The sequence below is a fragment of the Chiloscyllium punctatum genome, chromosome 2 (genome assembly GCF_047496795.1).
Source record: "Chiloscyllium punctatum isolate Juve2018m chromosome 2, sChiPun1.3, whole genome shotgun sequence".
NCBI classification, from domain to species: Eukaryota; Metazoa; Chordata; class Chondrichthyes; order Orectolobiformes; family Hemiscylliidae; genus Chiloscyllium; species Chiloscyllium punctatum.
Genome location: NC_092740.1, coordinates 115,597,055 through 115,620,379, shown reverse-complemented (window position 1 = coordinate 115,620,379; position 23,325 = coordinate 115,597,055). Strand labels below are relative to the sequence as shown.

General features: G+C 41.1%; 1 protein-coding gene across 1 annotated transcript in view; it reads right to left on the bottom strand.

Moving 5' to 3' along the window:
• Positions 1–23,325, bottom strand: part of dnah6 (dynein, axonemal, heavy chain 6) — a 310,227-nt gene that overhangs the window by 51,601 nt on the left and 235,301 nt on the right. The window contains exons 67-70 of the mRNA XM_072587520.1: positions 12,185–12,273; positions 7,481–7,627; positions 6,500–6,638; positions 2,960–3,079 (exon numbers count right to left, since the gene is read on the bottom strand). Coding sequence (XP_072443621.1) covers positions 2,960–3,079; positions 6,500–6,638; positions 7,481–7,627; positions 12,185–12,273 — 495 coding nt within the window. The remainder of the gene's footprint in view (positions 1–2,959; positions 3,080–6,499; positions 6,639–7,480; positions 7,628–12,184; positions 12,274–23,325) is intronic.

Genomic DNA, 23,325 nt, shown 5'->3' with positions numbered 1-23,325 from the left:
GCAATATCTTAGCACTAATGGTTACTTTCTCTTGAAAATCTCCAAGAGTCCTACACCAACACTTTCTAAACCTACAATCTCCATCATTTAGAAGAACAAGAACAGCAGACACTTAGGAATATGTGCATCTACAAGTGTTGAGACCATCATTATTTTTCTTTCTTTTAAATTTTGGTTTGGAACTGTGAGTTGAAGTCGAGAATTTAACTTTGCTTAGATTGTAGATATTAATTAGGTCGCCTAGTTGTTTATTTGTGTTCTACTAAAGTTACATTCTTCATGATAATTTTTTTTGTCTATGATATAAGCTTGGTGTCCTAGATCTATAATTTGTAAAGTCTAGTTAGTAACAGTTGAGTAATTTTGAAGGTCATGAATGCTTTGTTTTTACCGCATTGTGTATCCAGTGATGGTGAGATTGATTTGGTGATGTCGGTAATGTTCATATGCCAAGAATTAATTTTTAAAATTCCCAACATGCTAATAACGTCCAGAAAAAAATTCAAGATGAGATCCCAACATTTTAAATTATGTTTACAGTATCACAATAATATGTTGGGCCTCTGATTAAGATACCAATAACATATTAATCAATGATTTTTTAAAAAAGGCTAAATAAGCAGATGCTTAAAAAAATTAACAAGAATCTTTGCAAATTGCTAAAGATTAAGAAGCTGCATCATTAGGACTGCAATTTGAGAGGGAGAGGGTACAGTCGGAAGTGACAGTACTTCTGTTGAACAAAGGGAACTATGGAGTTATGAGGGAGGAGCTGGCCAAAGTTCAATGGTGCAATACCTGAGCAGGGATGACCGTGGAGGAACAATGGCGGATATTTCTTTGTATAATGCAGAAGTTACAGGATCAGTTCATTCCTAAAAGGAAGAAAGATTCCAGGAGGAGGCATGGGCAGCCGTGGCTGACGAGGGAAGTTAAGAAACATATAAAGTTAAAAGAGAAAAAGTATAAAATAGCAAAGATAAGTGGGAAAACTGAGGACTGGGAAGCTTTTAAAGAGCAACAGAGGATTACTAAGAAGGAAATACGCAGAGGAAAAATGAGGTACGAAGGTAAACTGGCCAATAATATAAAGGAGGATAGTAAAAGCTTTTTGAGGTATGTGCAAGGCAAAAAAATGGTTAGGACTAAAATTGGGCCCTTGAAGACAGAAACAGGGGAATATATTACAGGGAACAAAGAAATGGCAGAAGAATTAAATGGGTACTTCAGATCTGTGTTCACTGGGGAAGACACAAGCAATCTCCCGGAGGTAACAGTGGCTGAAGGACCTGAACTTACGGGAATTTATATTTGCCAGGATTTAGTGTTGGAGAGACTGTTAGGTCTGAAGGTTGATAAGTCTCCGGGGCCTGATGGTCTACATCCCAGGGTACTGAAGGAGGTGGCTCGGGAAATCGTGGATGCGTTGGTGATTATTTTCCAGAGTTCGATAGATTCGGGGTCGGTTCCTGAGGATTGGAGGGTGGCTAATGTTATACCACTTTTTAAGAAAAGTGGGAGAGAGAAAGCAGAAAATTATAGACCAGTTAGTCTGACCTCAGTGGTGGGAAAGATGCTGGAGTCTATTATAAAGGATGAAATTACGGCACATCTGGATAGTAGTAACAGGATAGGACAGAGTCAGCATGGATTTATGAAGGGGAAATCATGCTTGACTAATCTTCTTGAATTTTTTGAGGATGTAACTCTGAAGATGGACAAGGGAGATCCAGTAGATGTAGTGTACCTGGACTTTCAGAAAGCTTTTGATAAAGTCCCACACAGGAGGTTAATGAGTAAAATTAGGGTGCATGGTATTGGGGGCAAAGTACTAGTTTGGATTGAAAATTGGTTGGCTGATAGGAAACAAAGGGTAGTGATAAACGGCTCCATTTCGGAATGGCAGGCAGTGACCAGTGGGGTACCGCAGGGATCTGTGCTGGGACCTCAGCTTTTTACAATATATGTTAATGATATAGAAGATGGTATCAGCAATAACATTAGCAAACTTGCTGACGATACAAAGCTGGGTGGCAGGGTGAAATGTGATGAGGATGTTAGGAGATTACAGGGTGACCTGGACAAGTTAGGTGAGTGGGCAGATGCATGGCAGATGCAGTTTAATGTGGATAAATGTATGGTTATTCACTTTGGTGGCAAGAACAGGAAGGCAGATTACTACCTCAATGGAATCAATTTAGGTAAAGGGGCAGTAAAGAGAGATCTGGGTGTTCTTGTACACCAGTCAATGAAGGCAAGCATGCAGGTACAGCAGGTAGTGAAGAAGGCTAATAGCATGCTGGCCTGCAATACAAGAGGAATTGAGTATAGAAGCAAAGAGGTGCTTCTGCAGCTGTACAGGGTCCTGGTGAGACCACACCTGGAGTACTGTGTGCAGTTCTGGTCTCCAAAGTTGAGGAAAGACATTCTGGCTATTGAGGGAGTGCAGCGTAGGTTCACGAGGTCAATTCCTGGAATGGCGGGATTACCTTACACTGAAAGACTGAAGCGACTGGGCTTGTATACCCTTCAGTTTAGAAGACTGAGAGGGGATCTGATTGAGACATATAAGATTATGAAAGGATTGGGCACTCTGGCAGCAGGAAACATGTTTCTTCTGATGGGTGAGTGTCGAACCAGAGGACACAGCTTAAAAATAAGGGGTAGACCATTTAGGACAGAGATGAGGAGAAACTTCTTCACCCAGAGAGTGGTGGCTGTGTGGAATGCTCTGCCCCAGAGGGCAGTGGAGGCCCAGTCTCTGGATTCATTTAAGAAAGAGTTGGATAGAGCTCTCAAAGATCGTGGAATCAAGGGTTATGGAGATAAGGCAGGAAGAGGATACTGATTAGGAATGATCAGCCATGATCATATTGAATGGCGGTGCAGGCTCAAAGGGCTGAATGGCCTACTCCTGCACCTATTGTCTATTGTCTATTGACTTAGAAACTTCACTTGCCTGATCCTGAATACTTATATCCATCTTCCAGAATGGTAGGTGAGAAGAATCGTTTTAAGATAGTGCGGAGACATCGTTGGTCCCATGCATCTGTGACTCGACCTCCATAAGTGATCTCACCTATTCAATGTAATTAAAGTAAATAAGTGTTATAATGACCAAGCAAATAAACAAAATAAAATGGTCGTCTACCATCATCCATTGAAATACATTCTAGATTTATTAGAATTCTTTGAGAATGTAACAAGCAGATCAGAAAAATGGAAACCAGTAGATGTGTTGCAGTTGCATTGCCAATAGGCATGTAAATAACATGCCATATACAGGGTTACTATACAAGATAAAAACTCTTTGTATTAAGGATACTATATTAACATGGATTTGGATTCACTAACTAACAATAAGCAGAGTTGGAATAAATTGATTTTTTTCAAGATATCAAAGAGGATCTAGTACAATGCCACCGAGATCAATGCTGGAGCTTCAATTATTTAGAATCTGTATGAATAAATGAAGTGACTGACAACATTGCCATCAAATTTGATGAATATATAAGGATCAGGAGGAAAGCCAGTTGTCAGGAGGACACAGCCAGAAAAGGGATGTACATCATTTAATCAAAGAATGTTTACATTAGGCCCATCACGTCTGTGAGAACCTTCTTCTGGAGCAGTTCACCCAGTCCCATATGCCTGCCTATTCTTGTAACCTTGCACATTTCCCTTTTGGAATTCCTCAATTGTATTTGCATCATACAATTTACTAGGCAAAGCATTCCAGTTCCTAAGTATTTGTTGAACAAAAATATTTTTCACAAGTCATTGTTATTTCTAATGTTAATTACCATATATCTGGGACTTCTAGTTCTCAATCTTACCAGCAAGTGGAATGTTTTCTGACTTTACAGGCCCCTATGATTTTGAGCGAAAAATGTTACATATATTGAGTTGTCAAAAATGTAATAAATGAAGTATAATGTGGGAAATAATGGAGGTTGTCCACCTAGTGAGAAGAATAGAAAAGTAGAATATTGTTTAAATGGAAAGACTGCAGAATGCTGGTATACAAGGATCTAGCTGCCCCCGATGTGCATAAATCACTAAAATTAGCATACATGTGTAGAAAATAATTAGGGAGTTAATGAAGTGTATGCCTTAACTGCATGACAAATGGAGCATTAAATCAAGAAGGTCTTAGTACAAATGGACAAGATGTTAGTGAGATTATGTCATGAATGTGGTGTGCTGTTTTGGTCTCCTGAAGAAACATATCCTGCGTTTGAAGAAGTTCAGAAAAAGTTTAAGAAATTTATTCCTAAGATAATGGGTTTAAATTTGAGCAGGTTGCTCCTGTATTCGTTGGATTTTTGAAAACAAATAATTGATTTTATTTGAAATATATAATTTTTTGAATGTATTGAGGCCATGATCATTTTTCTTTTATTTTTCCCATTTTTTATTTTGAACTGAGAGTTGAAATTGAGGATTGAACTTTAAACTTTGAATAGCAGCTTTCTTTAGAATAAAATGAATACAAAAGATGGATGTTTGTTGTTGAGAACTGGCCTGAAAAGGTAACATAGATTCATTACTGCTCTCAGAACCCTGTGGATGATTTGGCAGTGAGCTGTTGTTATAATTAGGGACTGGCAGTTAGTTGACGTTTAATTGGTGAATCAAGGGAGGATTGGTATTGGACAGCCAATCACAGAGAACTTTGGAAAAGAAAAAATAACAGCAGACTGAACTCGTGTTAATTGGGTTTTTGAGTAGAAGGCAGTTTTGCTTCAGAACTGTCAGATCGGGAAGTTGTTTTTACATTTTGCTCTTTCTAGTTATTCTCCAGTATTGACTTGGTAAACATTCTGAGAAAACAATCCTTGTCATAAGAAATCATAGACATTCATAATAAAATAGTTAAATTTATATTTAAGTTAGAAACTTGGTGTCCGAGATCTGTTATTCATAAAGCCTAACTCAACAAATTTGAAAATTATGGAATATTTTAATTTCACTGTGTTACGAATCCAGTGATAGTGCGGCTGATTTGGTTTGACTTGAAGGGACTTGATAGCATAGAATGTTGCGTCTGATGGGAGAATATAAAACTAGGAAATAAAGTTTCAAAATAAGGAGTCTCTAATTTCAGATAAAGTTGAAGAGGAATTTTCTCACCCCCACAGCAGCAGTGGCTGTTCGAATGAATACATTCAAGATTGAGTAAGGCAGATTTGAGTTGCATGGGAACTGAGAATTATGGTGGATGGATGTATAAAAGTAAAGTCAAGGCCACAGTCAGAGCAGCCATGATCTTAGTGAATAGCAAAGCAGGCTTGAAAAGCTGAATAGTCTACTCTACTCCAATTTCTGAGGTTCTTATCTTCTAATGCATCTGACAACATTTAAATGCATTTGAAAGGTTCTTTATGATTTAAAACAACACCTAGTTAAAATGCCCAGAAATGTTTCCAAGTTTTTTTTAATGAAAAGGAAGACAGAAAAGCCTGATAGTCAGTGTGCATTATTTTATATTGTGTTTAGTGGACCTCATCATCTTTGTCAAACATCATCTGGACGCAGAATTTGCAATGTAAAAGGATGAATATTGACAGGAGAAATTAACAGCAATTGATGAATTGAAAGTAACAATTTACAAGTTCACTGACAACACCACTATTTTAGATCAGATCTCATACATCGACAAGGTAGAACACAGGATACAGATTGAGTGCTTAGTGGTAAGGAGGTAATGTCATTGAGGAAGCAGCTGAGAATGATTCAGCGGATGACATCATCCTGAGGAACTCATACAGCATTGGGGCTGACAAAAATGGCCTCCAATAACCATCACTGCCTTTATCTTTGCCAGACAGGGTTCCAATCAATTCCCATTAAATTAATTTTTGCTGGTTTCCTAGATCTCATATTCAGTCAAAAATGCTTTGATGTCAAAGGTGGTTATGTTCACGTGTCCTCAGGAATTCAACACATTTATCCAGGTTTCCAAGAAGGCTGTAATCAGGTCTAGAGCCCAGACATCCTGGCAGACTCTAAACTCAGCACTTATATTGTGTCAGAGTGTGCCACTTATGCACTTTTCATAACAATTTTCATCAATTTGTTTGTGACTAAGTGTAAATGAACTGGGTAGCAGTAATTGGATGAATTGCATTTGTCCTTTTTTTTTGTGGCCAGGACATACCTGAGCAATTTGCCACTTGTTTTGAGATGTCATGGTTGTGACTGAAATTCTGGAAAACTTGAATAGAAACAGAAAATGACAGAAGACACTCAGTAGGTCAGGAGATAGAAACAGAATTGACATTTCAGGTTGATGATCCACAATCAGAGCTTTCTGATCACTGTTTATATTTCATGGATGCTATCTGACCTGCTTCCTATTTTCTAGCATTTTCATTTTATATTTTTTCTGTAAAACATTACTGATAACGCTATATATATGGTCAAATACATTTCATTTTTACGCAATGCTAATTTCAGGATAAAATATGCCCAGCAATAGTAAAGAACAAGTGCTTACCAGTAATGTACACGAGAGCATCCCATGGGACAATTCCTCCTTGACAATAGAGATTCAAATTGAGAAGAGCACATTCTCGATCGCTATCACTAAACTCGTAACAGATATTCCAGCCCAGTGGACCAAACTTCTTCCTTTCCTGAAGCAATACACTACAATATTATTTGATGCCCAAGATAGACAACTTAACAGAGTATCAATGCATTTTATACCCAACTATTAAAACAGGTCATGTCAATAAACAAACATCTAAGAGTCATACACTCAGTTCTGCTACAATGTGGTAGTTCTGTTCTTGTGCAATCCTATGTTAAAAGAAAATTGTGTGATAGCAGCACCACTTAAACTAATGGGGTCAGAATCGCATGCTTGAAAACTGTACATTTTAGAAACTGTGTCCCCAGTTCGTCAATCATGTTATAGCGAATTCATGTTATACAAAACGCATGTTATAACAGAATGACCTGTAGCAAAGAGTCATACAGCATGGAAAGAGACTCTTTGGTCCAACTTGAAGATACTGACCATGTTCCCAAACTAAACTAGTCCAACCGGTCTACATATGGCCCATAGCCCTCCATGTACTTTAACCAAATGTCTTTTAAATGTTGTAACTGTACTTGCATTCACCACTTCCTCTAGCAGTTCATTTTACACATTGACTACTCTCTGTGTCAAAAGGTTGCCCCCCAATGTCCTTTTTACACTTTCCTCTCCTCATCTTAAAAAAAAAGTGCCCCCTAGTTTTGAACTCCCCTACCTTGGAGAAAAGATCTTTGCTATTCACCTTATTTATGCCCCTCATGATTTTATAAACTTCTGTCAGGTCACCCTTCAACTTCCTATTCTCCAGCGAAAATTTACTATTATATTATTTCAAACCAAAAATATCCTGATTTTGAAATATGCTGAAATTCACCTTGAAATGAAATAGAAACAAGCTAATAAACAATAACTGCTTATTAATTTAACAAATCTTACCTGAATCACAGCATGAAAGAAACAAATGCCAAAGATCAGCTTTCTCCATTTCCTGCCCAAGGTATGCTCCTCAAAGAAAGAGGTTGTAATTTCTGTGAAAGCTCGTCGAATGTTAGCACGAAGTCCTTTTGGAGGTTCATTTGTTACCTGAGGGAGAATATTAGCTGTTAGTTATTTTTGTTTCAGTCTACATGGATGACTAATGCTCACTCAAAATACACTTTAAAATCTGTCAACAAAGTTGTTTATATGCATGACTTTAAATATTTTTAAACTTATGAGTTGCATCCTTTACTGAGGTTGTCTCTTTATCTTATACTGTTAATGGTTCTCTCTTCTCAGGTACTGTCCATAAGACCAAAACACATAGCGGAAGTAGTCGGCCATTCAGTCTGCTCCACTCTTCAATGAGGTTGTGGCTGATCTGAATATCCTCAGCTCCACTTACTTGCCTTTTCTCCATAACCCTTGGTTCCTTAGCTGGTTAAGAATTTGTCATCACAGCCTTGAATATACTTGATATGGAGGTGCTGATGTTAGACTGGGGTGGACAAATGAAAAAATCACATAACACCAGGTTATAGTCCAACAGGTTTATTTGGAAATACAAGCTTTCAGAGCGCTGCTCCTTCGTCAGGTAGTTCACACCTTTAATGCATTATCTGAGCTGAGATGTCACCTTTTTATTATAAAACCTTAAGTTATCTTAGGAATGTGGCATGAAAGTAGTTCTGTGATTTACATACTAATGAATCAAAATCTGCAACCCATTCGAAAAGATGAAAGACTTAACAGCAATTTACATTTGTTCAATATATCACATCAATTGTGTGACACAATGATCTTTTGCTAAAAATTCTGTGTCCTATGATCCTGCTCCACGAGCTACATTATGAAGGAGCATCACTCTGAAAGTTAGTGCTTCTAAATAAACCTGCTGGACTCTAACCTAGTGTTGTGTGATTTTTAACTTAGAATATACTGAACAAAGCAGCCTCCACAGCCCTCCAAATTCCAAGGATTCACTACCTTCACAGAAGAAACTTCTGCACATCTATCTTCAATGAATGATTCCTCACTCTGAGATTATGTCCTCTGATCTCAAGGGGAAAGCCTCCTCAGCATCTGTCAAGCCCATTTGTTTTAATATGATTGTTGCTCATTCTTCTAAACTCCAATGAGTACAGGCCCGACCTACTCAACCTCTCTTCCTAAGAAAACCTTTCTATTCCTGGGATCAGTACTGTGAACATTCTATGGACTGCATCCAAAACCTATATATTTCCTTAGGTAAGAGAACTAAAACTATTCACAGTGAAGACTTCCCTAGTTTATACTCCATTTCCTTTGAAATAAAGACCAAAGTTCTCTTTTGAACTTGGATGCTAACATTTTATTATTTATCCATGATTATCCCCAAATACCTCTGTGCTGCAGCTTTCTACAGTCTTTCTTCTTAAAGCAATATTTACCTCCTCTATTCTTCCTCCCAAAGTGCACACCCTCCAACTTTCCAACCATACAATTCACCTGCCAAGTTTTTTGCCACTCACTTAATCTGTGTCTCATCTTTATAGTCTCTGTGCTAGCCTCACCACTTTCCTTCTAATCATTTTTCTGGTGTCACCTGCAAAATTAGCTATAGTGTATTCACTTTCCTTACACAAGTCATTCATAAATATTGTAAATAATTGTGGCCACAGCACTGACCCCTGCAGCATACCACTATTAACAGGTTGCCATCCTGTAATTGCATTCTTATTCCAACTCTGTTTTCTTTTGTTAGACAATCCTGTATTCATGCTAATATACTACCTCCAACACCAAGAGCTCTTATCTAATTAAATTGACTTTTGTGCAGTGTCTTATCAAACACCCTTTGGAAATCTAAATATATCACATCCACTGTTTCCCCCTTATTGGTCCTGCTTGTTACCTCTTCAAAGAATTCTAATAAATTTGCCAGGCATGAATTTCCCCTACAAGAAGCCATGCTGATTCTGTTTGATTGTATAATGTTTTTCTAAATGGTCTGCTAATATGTCCTTTCTAATAGATTCTAATATATTCTCAATGACAGACATTAGGCTGATTGGCCTATAGTTACTTGTTCTTTTTTTCCCCATCTCTGTTTGAATAAGGTTGCTACATTGGCATTTTTTTCAATTCTCTGAGCCTCCTGGAATCTAAGGGTCCTTGCAAGTTTATTACCATGCTTATTCTTTAGCTGCTTCATTTACCATTCTATGATGCAACCTTTAGGACTTATCAGCCTTTAGCCTCATTAGATGCTCCAATACATTTTTTCTGATGTGTTTGTATGTATTTCCTCTGCTCTTGATTATTTAGTATGTTTGGAATAATATTAGCATCTTGTACTATGAAAACTGATGGAAAGTATTTACTTAACTTGTCTGCTATTTCCTGGTTTCTTGTTATTGTTTCCCAGCTCCATTCTTTAAGAAACATACATTCGCTTTGATTTCTCTCTTCCTTTTTATATATTTAAAGAAGCTCCTTCTGCCCTTTTAAAAAATTGATTTATTTTCTCTTTTTGTGTTGGTTTCTATAGGTTTCCCAATCCTGTGCCCTACCACTAATCGTATTGTATGTCCTTTTTCTTTCGACTTGATACTGTCTTTATCTTTTGTAGTTAGTTTACTTCCTTCCTGGAACCTTCTTTCTCACCTGGATAGGTCTTTCCCATGGGAGTCATGAACTATTTTCACAAATCCATTATTCATGCCAAGCTTCTTTCGCAGTCAACTCCAGGCAATTCTGCCCTCATTCTTAACATGTATCATTCTTTAAATTTTACACATTTATTTCTGACACAAGTTCCTCCATATCAAAGAGAATTCTAAATGCTACTAGGTTATGGTGATGAGATTCCTAGGTGATCTTTTTTCCTGAGATTCTTGGTTAGATCAACAACATATTGTACTTCGGAACTGCCTGAAATACATTTTATGAATACTCCCTCATGGCTACTTTTGACAAATTAATTTTTTTCATTCTATCTGCCTTTTTTTAAACATGCCCTCATTATTTCCTGATTTATTTTCTTTCCTGTAATATAGCTACAGTTAGGGACAGCAATGTATTCCTCCCCCATGTTATTTATTATATCCAGCCATATGGATTCCACCTCATCTGATTCTAAAACATTTCTTGCTATCATACTTATTCCATCTCATACTTTAAAAGTTATGCCACCACCCTTTCCTACCTACCTGTCCTTTTAAAAAGTCATATAGCCCTGGTTTGATCTCCTTGTAATCCTATAGCTTCTGTAATTGCTATAAAATCACACCCATTATCTTCCATATATACTACTGATTTTTTTCTTTGCAGTAATTTGCTGTGAATGCTACATGCAGTGAAGTAAAGAAGGATATATTCTGCCTTTTTAAACTTTTTTTTCCAACTTTAGCTGGTTTGCTGTTGATTTTTACATTTGCACACTCTGTCCCGACCTGTCTCTGTGTATTATTACCTGGCTAACAGCCCTGCAATGCTGCTTTGTAAGGCTGTGTATCCCCTCTTCAGAATTCCACTTCTATTTCATTCATCCCCTTCAATTCAGCCATCATCATTATTTTTCTCAAAAAAGCCACTCCTCTATTCTACCAAATTGCCACCTCATCTGTAGCCTTCCTTAACTTCCTATAGTAAATAAACACGTTGTCATTTCTATGCCAATCCTCCAGAAGTACATGTTCGAGTCCCTCCTCAGTCAGGTTCGCGCCCCATCATAGCACCAGCTCAGCACATTTGATGTGACATCTTGTATCATCCTTCTCAAACTATTTGCAGCATCCTCTTCCAAGAACACTCTAATTTCATCCTGCTCAGTGGGATTACCCTGGATTAATTTGATTTTCATCTGTCCAGTTACAGCCAGATAACAGCCTTCAATAGTTTCTGTTCCCAATCACTGTAACCTCTGGCATATCCTCCTGTTTCTCATCTACATGACAGCTTTCAGCAATATCAATTCACAGGTATGCTAAGGACTCAACATTACCTCTTGTGACCCCTCCATTGTCTCTAAACTACTACACTACTTGTCTGACATTCATCACTAGATGAGCAGAAATCTCCTCCAAGACCACAGCCATAACCTCTTTGGCTATCTATCCATCAGTCCTCCTTTAAGACATTCACTTAAACATCCTTTTGTTAAGTCAGTGTCAAATGCGATTTGAAAACGATTCTGTGAAGTGACTTGGGGATATTTTACCAGACTGAAAGCATAATATAAAAACAATTTGCTATTTTGTTGTTAATTCAACATGATGACTCATACTATTTTCACAATTTATTTGGAGTGAGATGCCCCATCTAGTGGTCCCAGTGAAGTTCGAGACTATGCTGGTCAATTCAATGGAAATTTAGACCTTAAGCTGAGGTCATAACAGCAATTTCCTTCACTATTGCCACAGCAAATAAAATGACGGACATGAGGCAAGTTTATGTTTTCTATTGCTATAGAAGATTAAAATTTCTTAATCTAATAAGGCAACCTTACTTACTGCCATGAATTTATATTACCTACTATGATATGCCAAGTTTAGACCTGGAATTTCACAAAGCAGCTGATTAAGATCTGGAATACAGTGCTTGGATGGGTCAAATTAACCATCTAATAATTCTATGCTTCTCAAGGGAAAAATGTACCAAGCAAATTTCAGAATGTATTACCTTGACGGAGTTTTGCAAAACTGTAACAGGAAAGGTGTTGGTAGGCATGGAACTTAGGAACAGTCTGAAGTGTTCATGAATAACAGCATCTAGAAAAATAAATATTTTCTATTATATTCAAATATCTATTTTTGCAAACAATAATAAAACAACATTTTATTGTTTATAGAAGCATTATATCTGGTAAAGATATGGAAAACAAACATTTCAGAGATTGTCCACTGCCATGAACTATGTTCTGACTTCTGTACTCTGATTTATGAACAATGCAAAATCTTCACATACAGGGGCAGTTCAACCAAAAAAAAAACCTGTTGCTAAATCTAAGGAAATAAATCACTGCTAGTGGTGCCAAATTTTAGGGCCTTGCCTCATTGCTTGGAAAGCAGAGGGGTCATCATGTAATGCCAGCAAACCCCCGGAGGCCACTCACCCAAATTGGTAAACAAGTGGATGTTACCAAGATGTGTGAGTGACATGTCAAAGTTTAACAGCTTACAAATGAATCTGGAGTCACATAAGGAGTGAGCCTGTAGTCCTGAAACTCAGCAGTCCATCACAGCTGACAGGTGTCTTTGGCTGTAGCAGCACTGCAGAGTGGGGACTTTGGCAACTGAGGTAAGGCAAAGAAGGGATGCTGTGAACAACAAAGTAGGCAAAATGTGAGCGAGTGTTAAGACAGTGAGCAAACAGCCCTAAGATGCAGCATGAGCCAATCATTGAAATTGGTGCCTGTCCCTGCATGCAAAATATCCTTGTGGCAGCATTATAATGTAAGGGGTAAAAACAATGACTGCAGATGCTGGAAACCAGATTCTGGATTAGTGGTGCTGGAAGAGCACAGCAGTTCAAGCAGCATCCGAGGAGCAGCGAAATCGATGTTTTGGGCAAAAGCCCTTCATCAGGAATAAAGGCAGTGAGCCTGAAGCGTGGAGAGATAAGCTAGAGGAGGGTGGGGGTGGGGAGAAGCTAGCATAGAGTACAATGGGTGAGTTGGGGAGGGGATGAAGGTGATAGGTCAGGGAGGAGAGGGTGGAGTGGATAGGCGGAAAAGGAGATAGGCAGGTAGGATAAGTCCGGACAAGTCATGGGGACAGTGCAGAGCTGGAAGTTTGGAACTAGGGTGAGGTGGAGGAAGGGGAAATGAGGGAACTGTTGAAGTCCACATTGATGCCCTGGGGTTGAAGTGTTCTGAGGCGGAAGATGAGGCGTTCTTCCTCCAGGCGTCAGGTGGTGAGGGAGCGGCGGTGAAGGAGGCCCAGGACCTCCATGTCCTCGGCAGAGTGGGAGGGGGAGTTGAAATGTTGGGCCACGGGACGGTGTGGTTGATTGGTGCGGGTGTCCCGGAGATGTTCCCTAAAGCGCTCTGCTAGAAGGCGCCCAGTCTCCCCAATGTAGAGGAGACCACATCGGGAGCAATGGATACAGTAAATGATATTAGTGGATGTGCAAGTAAAACTTTGATGGATGTGGAAGGCTCCTTTAGGGCCTTGGATAAAGGTGAGGGAGGAGGTATGGGCGCAGGTTTTACAGTTCCTGCGGTGGCAGGGAAAAGTGCCAGGATGGGAGGGTGGATGGTAGGGGGGGTGTGGACCTGACCAGGTAGTCACGGAGGGAATAGTCTTTGCGGAAGGTGGCAAAGGGTGGGGAGGGAAATATATCCCTGGTGGTGGGGTCTTTTTGGAGGTGGCAGAAATGTCGGCGGATTATTTGGTTTTTGCGAAGGTTGGTAGGGTGGAAGGTGAGCACCAGGGGCGTTCTGTTCTTGTTACGGTTGGAGGGGTGGGGTCTGAGGGCAGAGGTGCAGGATGTGGACAAGGTGCGTTGGAGGGCATCTTTAACCACGTGGTAAGGGAAATTGCGGTCTCTAAAGAAGGAGGCCATCTGGTGTGTTCTGTGGTGGAACTGGTCCTCCTGGGAGCAGATACGGCGGAGGCGGAGGATTTGGAAATACGGGATGGCATTTTTGCAAGAGGTAGGGTGCAAAGAGGTGTAATTCAGGTAGCTGTGGGAGTTGGTGGGTTTGTAAAAAATGTAAGTGTCAAGTCGGTCGTCATTAATGGAGATGGAGAGGTCCAGGAAGGGGAGGGAGGCATCAGAGATGGTCCAGGTAATTTAAGGTCAGGGTGGAATGTGTTGGTGAAGTTGATGAATTGCTCAACCTCCTCGCGGGAGCACGAGGTGGCGCCAATGCAGTCATCAATGTAGTGGAGGAAGAGGTAGGGAGTGGTGCCGGTGTAATTACGGAAGATCAACTGTTCTACGTAGCCAACAAAGAGACAGGCATAGCTGGGGCCCATACGTGTGCCCATAGCTACCCCTTTGGTCTGGAGGAAGTGGGAGGATTCAAAGGAGAAATTGTTAAGGGTGAGGACCAGTTCGGCCAAATGAATGACAATGTCGGTGGAAGGGTACTGTTGAAGACGTCTGGAGAGGAAAAAAACGGAGGGCTTGGAGGTCCTGGTCATGGCGGATGGAGCTGTAGAGGGATTGGATAATATATGGTGAAGATGAGGCGTTGGGGACTGGGGAAACAGAAGTCTTGGAGGAGGTGGAGGACGTGGGTGGTGTCTCGAATGTATGTGGGGAGTTCCTGGACTGGGGGGATAGGACAGTGTCGAGGTAGGTAGAGATGAGTTCAGTGGGGCAGGAGCATGCTGAGACAATGTGTCGGCCAGGGTGGTCAGGCTTGTGGATCTTGGAAAGGAGGTAGAACCGGGCAGTGCGGGGTTCCTGGACTATGAGGTTGGAAGCTGTGGGTGGGAGATCTCCTGAGGTGATGAAGTTCTGTATGGTCTGGAAGATGATGGTTTGGTGGTGGGGGGTGGGGTCATGGTCGAGGGGGCAGTAGGAAGAGGTGTCCTCCAGTTGGCGTTTGGCTTCAGCAGTGTAGAGGTCAGTGTGGCAGACTACCACTGCGCCCCCTTTATCCATTGGCTTGATGGTGAGGATGGGATTGGAGCAGATGGATTGAAGGGCTGTGTGTTGTGAGGCTGAGAGGTTGGAGTGGGGGAGGGGGGTAGACAGGTTGAGGCGGTTAATGTCCCGGCGGCAGTTGAAAATGAAGAGGTCGAGGGCAGGTAATAGGCCAGCGCGGGGTGTCCAGGTGGATGCAGTGTGTTGGAGGTGAGCAAAGGGGTTCTCGGAAGGTGGGCGGGAGTCCTGATTGTGAAAGTAAGCTCGGAGGCGGAGGCGACGGATGAATTGTCCAACGTCATGGTGTGCATTAAATTCATTGATGCGTGGACAGAGGGGGATGAAGGTGAGTCCTTTGCTGAGGACTGATCGTTTGTCCTCAGTGAGGGGGAGGTCTGGGATGATGGTGAAAATTTGGCAGGGCTGGGAGCTGGGATCTGGTGTGGGTGTAGAGCTGGGGTCCTCAGTGAGGGGGAGGTCTGGGGGGATGGTGAAAGGTCCCAGTGCATTCAAAAATGTAGCACTGAAGCACTTAGCCACATTGTAAGTGGATTGGAGATATGCCATGAGGGTGTAGTGAGGCTGGTAGAGTCTGATGACAGCTTCCATGGATGGAGAACGTATGTACCCATTACCCATACAGCATGCCTTGAGATGTTAGTTACTGGTGTCCAAGGAGGAGACACAGAGGAGCAAGTGGCTAGCTAAAGTTGTCAGGTAATGACTCTGACTTATATGTTGGGAATTGCTGCCATCTACTTTCTGTATGAAAGAATGGAAAACTGTGGATAAATGAGTGAGACTAACTAATAATGTGATGTTAATGCATGGAAATAGGCTTCTTGTCACTCATTAATATCATTCATCATTCAATATGATTTGAACTTTGTCCTACTGCTGTCAAAAATCCCCTCACTGCCAAGGTCAAGCAATTTTCCCAGCTTTCTCACCAAAGCCATATCATTGTGTGCCTTGGAAATTTCCAGACACAGTTCTTAAAAGTAATTATGTGAAGAAAGCAGGCAACTTCAGGATTGAAGCAGGTTTATCATATAACTCTTAGAATTGAAAAGTCAAAAGGCTAAAATCCATAGTCGTTTACCAAACAACTCATATTGTTTGCCAAAAGTCAGAAGAAGTTGTGAAAGCAAACTAAGAGAGGGTTTTATGGCTTTTGCCGCTTGACAACTTAGTTTTCAAGAAATAGGGCCTAAATGCTGAAGCAACTTGCTTTTGGAGTCAGTTCCTGTCTTTCCAGCAGCACTTGGATCTGCCCCTGGAAAAAGTGACCACTGCAAGTTTGCAGTAGAAAACTGAACATTTCTCTTGAAAAGAGAATAAACCTCAAAGTGGAAAAGATTTTACTCAGCTGAAAGATAATGGCAGCCTAATAACATCAATTATCAGGATGTCAACTGACACTTGCTTAGAAATGATCTGCTCGTTGATGCTCAGTTTGGGATCTGCCAGGGTAACTCAACTCCTGACTTCATTACGGACTTAGTTCAAACATGGACAAAAGAGGTGAACTCCAGAAGTGAGGTCAGATCGACTGCTATTGACATCAAGGCTACAGCTGACATGATACAATATGAATAATCCCTAGCAAAATTGAATTCAACGAGAATAGGAGTAAACTCTCCATTGGTTAGAGTCATACCTATCACAGAGGAAGATGGTTGCAGTTGTTGGAATTCAATCATCTCAGCTCCAGGATCTCTCTGTAGGAGTTCCTCAGTTGAGTGTTTTAGGCTCAACTATCTTCAGCTGCTTCATCAATGACCTTCCCTCTATCATGGAGGTCAAAAGTTGATATGTTTGCTGAAGATTGTGAATGTTCAGCACCATTTATACAAAGCAATTTAGGCCCATATGCAGAAAGCAAGACCTGAGTGAACAATATCCAAGCTTGAGCTAATAAGGAGCATGTTACATTCATATCTCAAGTTCCAGGTAATGAACATTTCCAACAAGAGAGAATCAAATTATCACGCCTTGTCATTCTTTTTCATTAGCATCACTGTATCTCCCTCTACGAAAATCCTAGGTAAGTCAATATTGACCAGAAACTGAACAGTCATAAAGATACTATGACTCCACCAGCAGATCAGAAACTAAGAATTCTGTGATTTCTGTTTCTGTTCCTATCCACTATCTACAAGGAACAGGTTAGGAGTCTGATGGAAAACTTTTAACTTGCTTAGATGGGTTCAGCTTTAACACTCAAGAAGCTCAACACCATCCACGCCAAAGCAGCATGTTTGAATGGCACATCACCCACCACTCTCAATATTCACTCCCTTCACCATCAGTGCATAGTGGCAACCATCTACAAGATGCACTGCAGTAACTCACACAGCACCTACCAGGGCCTATGAATTCTATCAGCTAGAAAGATGCATACATGGAAAGACCATAACCTTGAAGTTATCCTTCAAGCCACACATTATTCTCATTTTGAACCACATCACAAGGTCTGAATCCCAGAACTCCTTTTCTAACAATGATGTGGACAATTCTGTACATCAATGACAACAGGGCATCATTATCTTCTGCAAGGCAATTAAGGATGGCAATAAACGTTGGCTGAGCCAATAACACACAAATCCCCTGAGCAAATAAAAAGCTGTCTTGATACTTATAAAAATAAACTCATTCAAAATGTTTAAATTTCAAATGGGTTAATGTCTCATAACAAACTTCTATTCAGACACACTATTAAAAGGTCGCTCCCTATTTATAGGATTTTTAAGCTGGTAACCAATCTGAACCGCTAGACTAGATAATCGGACTTTTTGAAACTCAGCCAAAGATTCATAATGAAATAATAAAAGCCCTTGGAGGACTGTTGACATAAAAGTCAATAGAAATTGCACTAGATCCTACTGTTTCATCCATTCCTGGCCTGTCAAGGCAACAGAGATTTTATTTATTTGAAGAACTCTTAATGAAGCAGCATTCTGCTGCAAGTTTAAAACTTGAGGCATTTAAAAGAATTCAGATCATGACAGTGACATGGATTGTATTTGTTCTTTTGTTGTGATAATATCGACAACATCAATTCCTAAGTTTATCAGTATTCTCTCCCTTTCTCTCTAATGAGAGAGCAGCGCTATGGTCCAATGGTACTAAGACAGATTTACTATAAATATAATATAGATCCTGTTTGTACAGGTGCACTTCGTACACCTATTTTGAAATGTCTTCTGTTGAAAAAAATTGTGTGAAACTCTTGCTTCAGAAAGAATTCAAAGATCTCCATCGATTAGTTTAACCATCATTTGAGAAACAAATACAAATGCCTACTACATCCAGGTAATTGGATTTGGGCACTGTGAATCAAACTGATATTCTAGAATAACATCCTGTTTGCATACATTCAGACACTGGCCTTTAGAATTACGTTACTCCTTTAAAAACTTATTTTTCAGTTATTTTAAATTAAATTCCCATATCATACGAATGCAAACATTGAGAATTGTACAAAACACAGCCGGCTCTTACCAATTTTTTTTTAGGTGCTCCATAGAAAGCATCCTATCTGGATGCATCGCAGTTTGGTATGGTACATGTTCTGCCCAAGAGTGCAACAAATTAGAATTGTGAACATAGCCCAGCCCATCCTGAGAATCAGCCTTCCTTCCATTGACTCTGAACATGCTTCCCACTAACTTGGAAATGTAGCCAACTCCAGTTATTTTTTTTCCCCACTCTCCTGTCAGGCAGAAGATATAAACTTTGAATACATATATGAATAGATTCAGGAACAACTTCATCCCTGCCATTAGACTTTTGAACAGACCTCTCAACTGTTAATTCTGATCTCTCTCTGTGCACCTTCTCTGCAACTGTAACACATACTCTGGACTCTATTCTGCTCCTTGATGCACTTTGTATGGAACAATTGACTTGTGTGACATGCAAAACAGCATTTTTTTCACTGTATCTCAGTACATGTGACAACAATCAATCAATTAATTCTGCTATCTGACAGCATGAAAGCAGAGCATAAACCTGGTAGATTCAGCGAGCCACTTGCTCCAAATGAGCTCCATGGTGGACACTAGGCTCCAACATCTCAAAAACATGATCCCCAGGAATCTGCGCAAGTATTGCTCCTACATACTGGCAGGTCAGGCAGCGTCGATGTTTCGGGCATTAGCCCTTCTTCAGGAATCTGATGCCCGAAACGTCGATTCTCCTGTTCCTTGGATGCTGCCTGACCTGCTGCGTTTTTCCAGCAACACATTTTCAGCTCTGATCTCCAGCATCTGCAGTCCTCACTTTCTCCTCCTACATACTGGCAACCAGCATCTGTATTCCATATTCTGTATTCAATTCTAATGCCCTATATAAAGTATGATTTGTCTGGATAGCAAGGAAAACTACACTTTTCACTGTATCTCTGTACAAGTGACAATAATAAATCAAATCAAATCCATGGGACATTTTCTCCAAATCTTAATTACATTTTACTTATCTTAATTACATCTTTTAAAAATGTAGTAAAACTAAGGAATGTCGAGAATTTTAAATAATTGTGATGCTAGGTAACATCAGAAATAGTGAGGACTGCAGGTGCTAGAGAGTCAGAGTCAATAAATTGTGGCACTGGAAAAAGCACAGCAGGCCAGGCAACATCTGAGGAGCAAGAGGGCTGATGTATCAGACATACCCTTCTTCAAGACTGGGGAGGGGGAAGGGGGCTGATGAATAAATTTGGGGGTGGGGCTGAGGAAAGGTAGGTGGGATGGTGATAGGTTGGCGAAGGTAGGAGGTGATTGTGATAGGTCGGTGGGACATGTGAAGCAGGTAGGTGGGAAGGAAGATGGACAGGTAGGTCAGATAAGTCAGCTCAAGAGGTTAGAGCTGAGTCGGGAGGTTGGATCTGGGATGGGGTGGGAGGAGGGGAGATTTTGATTCTGGTGAATTCAGTGTTGAGACCAAGTTGTTGTAGGCTCCCAAGGTGGAAGATGAGCTGTTCCTCCTCCAGTTTGTGAGTGGTCTTGTTGAGGTGATGGAGAAGGCCCAGAATCGACATGTCATCAGGGGAGGGAGAGTTGAAATGGATGGCGACAGGAAGGTGGGGTTGGTCGGTTGATTTTTGAACCTTGCCGCAAGTTTGCACTCGGTCTCTCCTATGTCAACGAGACCATATTGAGGGCAATGGATGCAGCAAATGAGTTTTGAGGATATACAAGTAAATCTCTACTGGATTTGGAATGATCCTTTGGGGCTTTACACTGAGGTGAGCGGGGAGGTGTGGGCACAGGTTTTGCACCTCTTACGGTGGCAGGGGAAGATACCAGGCATGGTGACAGCGTTAAAGGGGAATGTGGACCTAATAAAGGAGTCGCGGAGGGAACAGTCCCTACAGAAAGCAGATAGGGGTGGGGAGAGAAATATATTTCTGGTGGTGGGGTCTGGCTATAGGTGTTGAAAATAGTGGAGGATGATATGTGGGATTTGGTGATTAGTGTGGTGGAATTCAAGCACCAGGGGATTAAGGTTTGAGAGCAGAGGTGCGGGAACATTGGAATCTCTTCTGAGGTAAGAAGGATGGATCGCACCTGAATTGGAAGGGGACTAATATACTGGCAGAGAGATTTGCTAGAGCTGTTTTAGAGGATTTAAACTGGTGGTGTGGTAGTGGGGGTGGAGGAGGCAGGGAGGTGTGTGGGATGCAGGGCAATACTGAGGTAACATATAAGTCTGAGACTGGTACAGTAGGGAAAAGGAGCAAATCGAACAGTCAGGGCAGGTAGGAACAAAGCAGAGAATGAGGTAGGACTGACAAATTAAACTGCATTTATTTCAATACAAGAGGCCTAACAGGGAAGACAGATGAAGTCAGGCATGGTTAGGAACATGGGACTAGGATATTTTAGCAATAGTAATGATGTGACCAGGGATGGGCAGGACCGGTAGCTTAATATTCCAGGATACAAATGTTAAAAGAAGGATAGAAAGGGGTCAAGAGAGGAGGGGGAAATGGCGTTTTTGATAAGGAATAACACTACAGCTGTACTTATGGAGGATATTCCGGAGAATACGTCCAGGGATGTTATTTGGGTTGAATTGAGAAATAAGAAAGGGATGATCATCTTATTAGGATCGTACTATTGACCCCCCAGTAGGCAGAGGGAAATTGAGAAACAAATTTGTAAGGAGATCTCAGTTATCTGTTAGAATAAGAGGGTGATTATGCTCGGGGATTTTAATTTTCCAAACAGACTGGGACTGCCATAGTGTTAAGGGTTTAGATGGAGAGAAATTTGTTAAGTGTGCATAAGAGAACTTTCTGATTCAGTATATTGATGTACTTACTAGAGAAGGTGCAAAGTTTGACCTCCTCTTGGGAAATAAGGCTGGGCAAGTGACAGGTGTCAGTGGAGGAGCACTTTGGGGCCAGTGTCCATAATTCTATTAGTTTTAAAACAGTGATGGAGATGATAAACCAGATCTAAAAACTAAAATTCCAAATTGGAGGAAGGACAACTTTGATGCTATGAGGTAAGAACTTTCAAAAGTTGATTGGGATGTTCGCAGGTAAAGGGACAGCTGAAAAATGGGAAGCCCTCAAAAATGAGATAAGAGTCCAGGGACAGAATGTTCCTGTTAGGGTGAAAAACAAGGCTGATCGGTAGGGAATGCTGGATGACTAGGGAAATTTGAGGTTTTGGTCAAGGAACGAAGGATGCATATGTCAGGTATAGACAACAGAGATCGAGTGAATCCTTAGAAGAGTGTAAAGGCAGTGGGGGAATCAGTTTAGCTCAGTGGGCTGGATTATTGGTTTGCAGAACAGTGTGATGCCAGCAGCGTGGGTTCAATTCCCATCACCAATTTGAGGTTACCATGAAGGACTCTCCTTCTCAACCTCTTCCCTCGCATGAGATCTGGTGGCCCTCATCTTAAATAAGAGAGCAGGCCTTATGAACAGCTTATATTCGAAACATCGATTCTCCTGCTCCTCAGATGCTGCCTGACCTGCTGTGTTTTTCCAGAACCACATTCTCAACTCTGATCTCCAGCAGCTGTTATCTTCACCTTCTCCTAGCAGCCTTTATGGTTTGGTAAGACTATAGCGACACAACAACAAATAAAAGCCGCAGGAGTATACTTAAGAGCAAAATCAGGAGGGCAAAAATAGAACATGAGTAGCTTTGGCAAATAGAGTTAAGGAGAAAGGACGACTAGGGAGAGAATAGGGCCTCTCAAAGATCAGCAAGGCAGCTTACAAATGGAACTGCAGGAAACGGGGGAGATGCTAAACATGTAGTTTGCATCAGTGTTTACTGTGGAAAAGGACATGGAAGATATAGAATGTGGGGAAATAAATGGTGACATCTTGAAAAATGTCCATATTACAGAGGAGGTGGTGCTGGATGTCTTAAAATGTATAAAGGTTCCTACAAACCAGAGGGGTAGCAATTGGTACCCACGTGGATCCCAGCCAAGCCTGTCTCTTTGTAGGAAATGTGCAACAGTCCCACTTCCACAGTTACACAGCCACCATTCCCCACCTTTCCCTCTGCTATATCGGTTACAGTATCGGTGTAGCCTTGCATTCTCACAAGGAGCTTGAACAGTTAATCCACTACACCAACACCTTCCACCCTGATCTCAAATTCACTTGGACCATTTCTGACCATCCCGACCTCCCTCCCCTTCCTGGCCCTCGCTATCTCCGGTGACCGATTCAACACTGACATCTACTTCAATCCCACTGACTCCCACAGCTAACTTGACTACACCTCTTCCCACCTGCCCTCCTGTAAAAATGCGATCTCTTACTTCCAGTTCCTCCCCGTCCAACGTATCTAGCCCCAGGATGAACGATTGCACTCTGGGACATCCCAGATGCCCTCCTACTTCAAGTACCATGATTTCCTCTCCCCTGTGATCAACAATGTTCTCAATTGTGTGTCTTCCATTTCCACCTCCACCCTCTCACCCATACTCCCAACCCCAACAAGTATAGAATTCCCCTGGTCCTCACATATCACCCCACTAATCTCCAAAAATCAGAGTATCATCCTCCACCATTTTTTGCCACTTACAGTCAGACCCCACTAACAATATATATTTCCCTCCCCACCTCGATCTGCATTCCATAGGGATTGTTCCCTCTGCGACTCCCTCATTAGATCCACACTCCCCAGCAATCCCCTCACCACACCTGGCATCTTCCCCTGCTACTGTAAGAAGTGTAAAACCTGCGC